At 42.3% G+C, this 9,991-nt stretch overlaps 1 protein-coding gene across 1 annotated transcript; it reads left to right on the forward strand.

Annotated features, from left to right (window-relative positions):
* Positions 1-1,170: 1,170 nt before the first annotated feature.
* On the forward strand, positions 1,171-9,310 carry LOC103777768 (EF-hand calcium-binding domain-containing protein 5-like; the record flags this gene model as incomplete). Its single annotated transcript, XM_008945332.1, has 9 exons — positions 1,171-1,495; positions 2,353-2,525; positions 3,266-3,494; positions 4,219-4,371; positions 5,556-5,659; positions 6,361-6,614; positions 7,164-7,393; positions 7,596-7,692; positions 9,183-9,310. Coding segments are annotated over 9 exons (1,693 nt in total), but the record flags the coding sequence as incomplete, so codon positions are not given.
* Between the last annotated feature and the right edge of the window lie 681 nt (positions 9,311-9,991).

Below are 9,991 nucleotides of genomic sequence, written 5' to 3' on the forward strand. Positions count from 1 at the left end.
CTAAATTTACATTTTCATGCTCGGGCTGTTAGGATTACGAGGCAGAGAGGAGTCCCGTTTGGGTTCAGGACCTCTGGGCAAATTGGAAGTTTGTCAACGAGAGTGACTAGATACAGGAAGGTGATTCTTTGAGAATCATAATTTGAGCCTTGTGGCATTCCTCATTTCCTCTTTTTCCAAGCAAAAGGAAGCTGCCAGACCTTTCTGCTGCAGCTTATTTGCCCATATTTGAGCCAGCTCAGCTGCATTCCCTGGGACATGGAAAAGGGGACTGAGTCACAGCTCCACTCCTCAGCCTTGTGCAAGACAGGAAGGAACAGCCTCTGTGCAGTCATCTTTAGTCCTTCACTCTCTGGAAGGTAGCAGGCAGCAGTTTAACCACTTTAAATGTTTTTCTTAGTAATTTATTCTTCTAAACCCAGTATTTCTTATCAAAGTTCTCTTGCTCCTTTTGCTCCACATCTACATCCCTTGATGCAGTACAGATGATTCCAGAGCACTGTTATCCTGACCTCTATATGACTTCCATAGATCTTTTGTTTTCCTCACTCTTACTTTATGAGATTTGGTAAAATACAAATGTTATTTTAAGAATTCATCAAAGGCACCTAAAGAAGGGTAGTTAAGAATGATAGTTACTTTGGAAGGCCTCAAAATTAAAATACAATATCTGCAAGTAATGGTATATAATGGAAAATCCAGATATGAGTGATCTGTGAAATCATCTGTAGACTCCATTCTTCACATTTTTAATGGGATTGATTTAAAGGTCTCAGCAACTATTATAGTATTCAGAATGTCTGCCTGCAGCCCAGCCCCACCAGCCCAAGTGTCCATAAAATATGAAGATACCTCTCTCTGACGTTTGGTAACTCCCAGCAGCTTTCCTATTTTCCACTGACATTTATTTTTTAGGTGTGTTGCAGAGGCACAGAGGGGGCACAGGAGCTATGCCCTGCAGGTGTCTTTCTCAGTAGGTGGGAGAGCAGACATCTAGAGGGAAAGGTGCGTCCCGGCTGGAAGCTGGAGATTACCTGTCCTGTTTACAATTTACATGGGGGAGATAGCTCAAAGAAACCCAGAATGATGGACTAGAGCATGCCATCCAAAGCCAGTTCAGGGCTTGATTCATATTTTGCACGAGAAAAGCAGAACATTTTATTCAAATAGACTGTCCCTGTCTTATTTTCTGTTTCTTCTGCTAGCAAAGAAACACCTTTACTCCCATTCTCCCCAGCTTAGAAGAGTGCAGAAGCTATCCTCAAAGGCATTCCAGACTTTCCTTGAGTTAGTTGCTTCTGAGTTCACTGGTGATGAGAATGAAGCTATTGATGACTTTGTGGAGTTTCTGAACACACATGTGGAACGAAGTCACATGGAGTGCTTGCGAAGCTTAACCAGGAGGAAATGGCTGCACAATATCCAGCAAGCAGCTGAAAGCAGTGGAGCAAGCATGGAGCTGGTTTACAAAGCAGTGTTCAAAGCCCTTTCCCAGGTACGCTGCCCAGGGAGCACAAGAGTCACCTGTGCTGGGATTGTGACACTGACTTCAACCCCAGTGTGCCCGAGTGGGACTTGCAGGTGGCACGGGAAGCTGGTCTGAGGCTGGTTTCCTTGTGCTCTTCTGCACTTAGCTGGTGTTCAGGAGAGCCCATGGTTATACCCAGAGTGAGTCACAGTCTGCAATACAACAGTTGGTGTTCATGTTCTGCCAATACAGAATGCATCAAAGGGATACTTATATCTCACCTCTTGAAGAGCTGACTGGGATCAAATTCGGAAATTTATAGTTCTAGTTTTAGATATCTTCTGATATGGGACACACCAGAATCTGTTTGGGACCAAGATGGTTCATTTCTAGTGGAGATATAGTTTGATTTTTAACTTGCAGCTGCATCTTTAGATGCTTGTCCTCACCATTAAAGCCCTCCTCAAAGCAAAACTTCTCTCATAGCAGCTGAAGTGCTCTTACAATGTTTAGGTATGTAAATGTAGCAACTGGCACATTTGATTTTTCCAAAGAAATTTCCTATTGGAGAAGAAATCCATAGGAATTTTGCTTAGGTGCAGGTTCTAATTAGGGCTTATTTTTATATATTTTATGCTCCACATTGGCAGCAGGAAAGAAGAAATCTATTTTCTTTGCCAATCAAAATACAAAGTGGTTTTGCTTGTAACAGAGCATACAGGTCAGACGTGATCACAGCATAGGCACATACGTGTCATGACACAGAAAATCAGTGACCCAGAACAGCATCTCAGCAGAAAATAAGACAAGTGCTAAGTACATGAAATAAATGTAATGGCCAATGGCTAATGTACATAATGTAATGGGAAACATTTGGTTGCTAGGATGCAGAAGCCCATGGGGATAACAAGGAGATCAGTGCATATATTGCCCTTTTGGAAGAGAACCGGCTCTCACCAGAGCGGGGACAGATTCTCCTGCACTACGTGGCATGTACTGCACCTGATGCTCCCTATGTTCTAAACCAGATACTGTACAGAGACATGAAAGGAGTAAGGTAAGAAAAGCTGCAAATAACAGTGGCCTTTTGTCAAAAATATTTGAAATCTAGGGGTACCAGGCAGTGTTTGAGGTGCACTGCAAAGAGAGGTTGATAGAGTACTCCAGAGAGGGGATCTCCTCAGGGACCCTTGAGGAATGATTCACTATCACACACATGCCTTTACACTTTGCAGGGCTTCCTTAGAAGTGCTGTGTTTGAGATTTCACTCCTTTCCTTTGGGAGATTAGCTCACAGTCTAATAAATCTCATCCTTTAGCAAATGTCTATTATACTGGCCCTATATTTTCTTCTTTAAAAATTAATTCCCTTACACCAGTTTACATCCAGGGGCTATTTTTGGAGAACAATGCATTTCCTTTCCTAGTATTTACACCATAAACATCTTTCTTGCTTCTTTACTTCTTGTTTCCAAAAGCTAAACATATTTGCCTCTTTCTTTAAATATTGCTGCCTTTAACATATTGAATGTAACTGCTGCTTGTTTCAGTATTCCCTTGGATTACATTCATTAGTTGATGTTTTAAAAATGTCCTCAGGATGAAAAGTGCCTTATTTATTACCACTGTCTTTGGGATGCAAGTGGTAAATATGGTATTTCTGGGTGTGGTCAGAGTAAGGAGCTTCCTTCTCTGGTACCAAAAAGCAGGGAGAGATCAAAGCTGCAGTAGTTATTGCTTTGCTAAAGGTTTTCTGCTGCTCTTAAAAAAAACCCTCTCATAAGTTTTATTTTCCAGCTTTGCAGCTGTTGAAGAGGGAAAGCCAATTCATGTTCCAAGAGTTCAGCTTCATGGAAATATCCACTTCTGGAACCATGACCGCCTGGAGGAGGAGAGGAAAGGCTCATTCCTGGTGCTGCCGGTGCACGACGCTCGCTGGAGGGTCTTTGGCATTCTAGGACTTGACACTCTCCGGGAGCAGAGTGAGAAAACCATCTTCCTGTCCCATGAGATCAGTTTCTACCAGGTGGGCACCAGCAGAAAGCACTCTTCAAAGAGCTGTGTAGGGACCACCTGAATTTTACATGTTGGTTCTGAGCAAACATAAGATGCATAACTTAGAAAAGGACTGTGGTTGCCTTTTTAGTCTATGTGGTGAAAGTGGTGTGAGCAGAACACCTTATCAATATCCTACTGAATAGCATCTTACCTGTAATTGATTATCAGGTATCACTTAATCAATAATTTATTTAAGCTTCTTCTAACTAGCAAATTAATTTCACTTTTGTACAAAGCCCAAAGATAGTATCTTTTATTTTCTGAAGATCTGAACCTCATATTTGGGTTTCTTTCCATAAAGTGCCATGAAGTCTTACTTGTTACATGGGGGAACAATTACAAGCCCCAGCAGTCTGGATTTCTTCAGGACGCTCTTTAGAAGCAGCCTCATTGTGGATGCATCGTCCGGGCAGCAGGGAGCGCAGCAAGCCAACACTGCCAGTCACTTTGGCTAGCACCACTAACGACCAGCTTTGTCTACTCCAGGACTTGGCTGGGACCCGGCCAGTCTGGAGCTGTAGAGCATTATTTGATAAGGGACATTTCACTGTCACTTTTCAGCTTTACAAGTTCCAAATAAAGTAACTTTTTACAACCATTTTTCTTCATTTTGCTGCATGAACTTTTCCCCAGCTTTTTTCTCCAAATTATGTGGAACTCTCTGGCTCATCTGAATGCTTCTGCTTTCACAGGGCGTTTCTCATGCCTTCAGCAAAGCCTACCACCATATCCACACGCTGGAAAACGTTCTACAAGTAACTGTTACTGCTCTGGACTGGTTGTATCCCAGGGCACCCAGCATCCACACTGTTACTATGTACCTGGTGAAGCCTGGCGAAGACAAGGTAGGCAGATTGAAGGCCTATAATAGGGGCAGAAAGGCTGCTTCAGTGAGGGCATGACATTTCTGCCTCTGATTTCCCAGTGGTTTTATCATAAACACTGAAGTCTGCCTGAGAGTCTTGTGCCTGCCTGTGCAACAAAAGGGTTATGAAGTTGGAAAGATTCCCTCTGTAAAGGAGGCCACTCTTAATTCTTTTCATCCTCCCATGTAAAACAATGCAAGAGCACTGCTATTATAGCTCCTTTTCCTTGGGAAAAGGGAATATTCTCCTACTTCAGTCCTCACAGCTGCATAGCAACCAATAGAGCAAAACCCCACATCCATCCATCCATCCATCTGTAGGTTAGCCAACACTGCAAGTCCCTGCTAAAGCTTTGCTATCTGGGATCTCCCCAAAGGGAAATGCTCTTCTGTGGAGATTCTGTGCATGTAAAAATTATGGTATTTTATAGGAAAAAAGCATGTCCTAGCTAATGTATTAGCTTTTCATTCTGAACTAATGTCAGCAGACAAGATGTAAATGCAACTTGGGAAGTAGCTGCTGCCCAATTAGCCATCTTGCAAAAGCAGCCCCCTCCCTGCAGGTCGTACTGCAGTTGCTCAGCAGGCACTCGGGCCCTGGGAAGCTTGTCACTTCACAGTCAAGGCAGTTAAGGAGATGAAAAGTGTATGCATGCAATATTTAGGACTGATCCTGTATCTTCACAAAGTCTGTGTGACATCTGCTGCAGCCATAATTCAGCTGCTTCCTCCGATAAGCGAGGTTTATGTTGGCAGCTTTCTGTTGTCATTCCAGGCTCTGCACTGTTCCCTTGTTAGCTGCCTGATAGCCAGGTCATTTGCTCCCCTCTGTGCTTTTCACGTGTCAAGGCACACTGACACAAACATGACATGAGAAAGAGGGCTGGGAAACAGAAGGGAAACCTCTGCTTGGCCTGTGGGTGTTCCTCAGTGTGGGGCAGTGGGGTGGGTTAAATAGGCTGACTGAGGGAGGGCCAGGGCACATTCTTCATGCAGCTTGAGAATAAAACCAAGCATTGTTGGGAGATGTCTTTAAACCACCCCATTGCACTTGAATGCACACAGGAGTTTCCTTTAAGAAATAAACAATTTCCTCCCTCTCCAAGCTTCAAAATGGCTGTTCCTTTCTTGCATGCGGTTAAACCTCCCTTTTCTCTCTGGCAGACCTGGGACTACACTCTGCGCAAGATGATTAATATAGATAATACAGGACAAAAAGAAATTTATAGCTCTCCTGTTCTTCTCCTCAGAAAAGAAAACCTCTTAAGGTAGGCTCCAGCACCTGCAGTTGAACTAGTCAGCTCTGGTCCCAGACTCCAGCCTGCATCAGGCGTCGTGAATGTTACATAAAGCCCATAGTAATGCAGCCCTGCAGGAGTGTCGGGCTGGAGCTCTCACTACCAAGGCTTCTGGTGTGTATTCATGTGATACTGAATTGTGGAGGGCTGAGGACTATTTTCTCTTTGAGTTTAGGCCTGCAAAAATTTAACTTCCATCTTAATGCTTACCAACTGAGCTGCCAAGTAACATGTGCTGTGAAAGGTTTTCAGCATTAGAACCTGCACAGAACCATTTTCTCTTTAGAATAATCTATCTTTGTTTCCTGGCCATATTAGTTTCATTTCCTTCAACTATCTGTTCCCTTCCACTGCCAAGATGCTCATGGACTTCTCTCTTAAGCACATCATCTTGTTGTCAACATTGGTTGAACAGCCATTTGCTGTTCCAGCAGATGTTTTTACTTTTTCTGAAACTCTGTAGAACAAATATCAATGTGGTTATAAACAGGAACCTGCTTTTAAAGTAAGGTTTGTTAAATTGTTAAAATTTTCAGCACTTGCCTTGGCTAAGGAATATTCCCCAACACTATTATCTCTTTTGTGTATATGGCTTCAATGATACTTAAAACTTAAAAAGCAACCAGAATGGTAAAGTCTAGTACATTTTCCTCTCTTTACACTCATTTCAGAGATTACCTGTTTAAGTGCACAGACAGTTCAGAGGTCGTTTGCACTTCTGTCTGTGGAGAATACCACACTGCAGTACCTCTCCGTGACCTATCAGGACAAGCTTTTGGCATATTTGATATCAGCATTGGACACCACCAGAAATTGCCACCTCATGAACACAAAGACCTGCAGAAAATGCTAAAGATGGCCCAAGCTGCCTGCTCTGAGATACTGAAGAGGTCTTCAGAGGAAACAGAACCAACCTATGTACTGGGTATTGTGCATACAGAGCCAAGAAAGTTATTTTAGGGTGAAAATGTGAATCTCAGTAAAAACACATCTGAAGTATCATTCCTATAAGTCTGGAAAGACAAATACAAGCCTTTGGTACATATAAACCACTCCTGAGCAAGCCTAAGTGATTAGCAGGGTACAGGTAAACAGAATGGTTAGATTTTGACTCTGGTTCACAGGGTGTTTTGTGTCCAAGTCCCACTGAAATCAAAGGTGTGAAGCAAGGCACTTGGTTGCATTCAGGGATCTATCATGTCCTCCTAAGATCAAAAGAATCTGAATGTCACAGTTACAGAATTTTCTGCATGCCTGAACTGTTTGCAGTTTCAGGACCTCTGGTTGCCTCTGAGACAAATTTTGTCTCCTCAAGCACATACCCATTTTTTGAAAGTCTCATAGGATACTTTGGCTGTATTCTATCAGTCAAGGAGACAAAGAGTTAATCATTAAGAGGGCAGAGCCTTTTCAGTGCTTTCCTGATAGCAGGTATTTCTGAGCATCTTCTTGAGAGGTTTGCTTTTGATTCCAGAGGCAGAACACATGGCAAACTTGAAGCATGCGGGGATTCTGTTCCACCGGTTCCTGCTGCAGGACCTGCGTGAGTGCATCCAGAAACTCCATGTGGAGAGCTTTGCTGAAATAAAGAGCTATGCAGAACCTCCAGCTCTGGTACATAACATAGTTAAGGCTGTGCTGTTGCTTCTCCATCCAGACTGGAAGGACTCAGAGAAGACTGAGAACTGGAGTCAGTGTAAATTGGTGAGACTTCAAAATGCTGAGACTTTGTTTTCTGCTCTTCCTCTCACAAGAAGCTATAGTGGAATTTGCCAAAGGTGAATTGGCAGAGGAGTAATCCATTACCTACAAATTTCCTATATGCTTGTCTTAGCCATCTTTAATTCTGTAACCCTTTCTTAAGTTTCTGACCACCACCTGACTCTTTTTGTTCTCTGCATTGCAGAAACTTGATGACAGTTTGATTCAGGAGATTTATTGCTTTGATCCAACTGCTGCATCTGTGCTAATTCAAGCAGAGCTGTTGCTGGACTGCATCACTGGTAAATATCATCAGCTAATTGTGAGATGACCAGACACGGCTCAGCAATGAAGCAGTGGCAGTGGCAACCTTCAGCTGAGTGCTTTTGAGGTCCTTACTTCAGAAATTAACTTTGATTTCAGAACAGATTAAACAACAGATCAAAGGTCCTAAATATCTGCAGTCTTTTTTGGTCAATAAAAGTCAGCCTGTTAAATTTAGAATCAAGATACACTGCCTTAAGGAAAGGGGAGCAGATCAGCTTTGAAACCTACTAGAACAAGTGATCTCATTGTAAACCTCCAGAGAAACATATTAAGAATGACAGTTCTTTTGGCAAGTAATATGGAAAGACATATTAAGAATGATGGTTCTTTTGGCAAGTAAATCTACTTCAGACCTCCATGCCCTACCCAAGGGACTGACCCAGCTCCAAACAGCAACATGATTGCAGGAGGACAGTGTCAGCCCTCCTCTTTGTAAACACCATCTGCCAGGTACTTAATACACTCACTGGCCATATTCAGAGCTGGTTTTCAGTCTGTCTTTCTCTCCTTTAATGAATATGGGCTATTCTGGTGCCAGAGCAGTCAAGAGGCTATTATTATTTGCAGTATCTCTGCAAGAGAAATTACTGTTGTTCTCATTGAGATCTCTCCCTTGTTGATCTCATGCCAGTCTGAGAGGCCTGTTAAGAATCAAATGTGGACAAGACTTGTTAATTTAGCTGGGGATATTTATCAGCAGTACCCTATCTACTCATGAACAGTGAACACTTAAATGAAGTCAGAGTTCCTTTTCATAGGTTCTCCTCATACCTATGAAGCTGGAATTCACTGGAAAGAATGAAGCAGGCCTAGAGTATCTAGTCTCTCTCCAGTTAAGAATGCTGGAGTAGCTAGGAATAATACAGCACTGGCAAACTGCTGGCATGCTACAAAATGTTAGTTTCCCAGTATGGAACTTCTGAGAGAGCAGTGTCAGATCAGTGGTGTGAATGCAGGTATAACTCACAATTGTAGTGTTTCCTTTAAAATGATCATCAGCTAATGCCCATATGTTCCATGTATGTGTGTTATGCAGAACAGAGCACAAACCCACCTACTCTCTATCGTCAGAGCAACCTTTAATGGCATGATTCCATGGTGACCTTTAATGCCATTTCCTAAAAGACCTTTGTAGGATAATTACTCTTAAATAAAATCTGAGGTTGGGGGAAAAAAAATAACACTTTTCTCAATACATTTTTAATTATCCAATGTTTAGCATCAAACTATAGCAAAGCACTTTGTATGCAGGGGACCTACCACAATACAGAATAATTTCTGATGAAAAGGCACCATTCCTATGCTTGCTCAGTTACTGACACAACAATCCAGTGTGCTCCTCACAGCATCACCATTTTCCAGGGTAGAACTACTGGGCTCAGGGACAGCTCCACTGCTTGGACGATCTCCTGTTAGTCCTGTGGCAGTTTTGACTTTTAGAGTTAACCTCTCTTCTTTGTTTCAGGTGTTCCTAGAGCAGCAGTGTGGCAGCAGGGCTCCCTTCCAGCCGAGTACCTGTACCACTGGGTCCACACCTGCCTGTCGCTAGCAGAGATCACAAGGAGCCTACACAGTCAAAAATCCCATCTTTAGCCCCTTTTGGCATCCAGTTCTAGTGTGCCTCCAATTAAACGTCTGAATTCCTCATCTAACCTTAGTGATTCTGGTATTTGACATCTTTTATTAAAGTAACTGTTGGGGTTTTATTTATTTTTTATGCGTAGCCACCAGGTATTGGTTATGATAGTAGGAATTCTGTTTGGGATTGCTAAGAAAAAAACAATACAAACATGAAACAATTTTGCTAGTACAGCTACTACATTTTGAAAGCTGGATTAAAGGTTTTTGTTTTGTTGGTCTTTGTGTGTTTTATTAATTCTGATGGGAAAAAGAGTAAGGGACCAGTTTATGACTACCAAGCTACAGTGCTCATAAATGATACAGCAACATTTTCAAGAGTCAGTCTCCTTAAATTTTCAGGAATAATTTTAAGTAAAGGTTGTTAATAAGCATTCTGCCAAGTTCCAAACGTGTTGTGAAAAAGCTCTAAACTTACAGTACAGCTAGGAAAGCTTTCTTATGGGGATAGGGCTTGAGATTACAGCCAGCCGCACTGTGGGCAGCAAGGCTTCATCTTTCCAATAACGTCTCTTTTGGTAGAATAACTTTTAAAATAAAATTTTGGGAAATTAAACGCCTTTCTGGGTTGGTGGGTTTGTTTTGTTTAGTTTTATTTTTGTCGGTAACAACTGACGTTTCCAGGTAGCCGATGAC

Source organism: Merops nubicus, unplaced genomic scaffold (assembly GCF_000691845.1).
Source record: "Merops nubicus isolate BGI_N331 unplaced genomic scaffold, ASM69184v1 scaffold32058, whole genome shotgun sequence".
Taxonomy (NCBI): domain Eukaryota; kingdom Metazoa; phylum Chordata; class Aves; order Coraciiformes; family Meropidae; genus Merops; species Merops nubicus.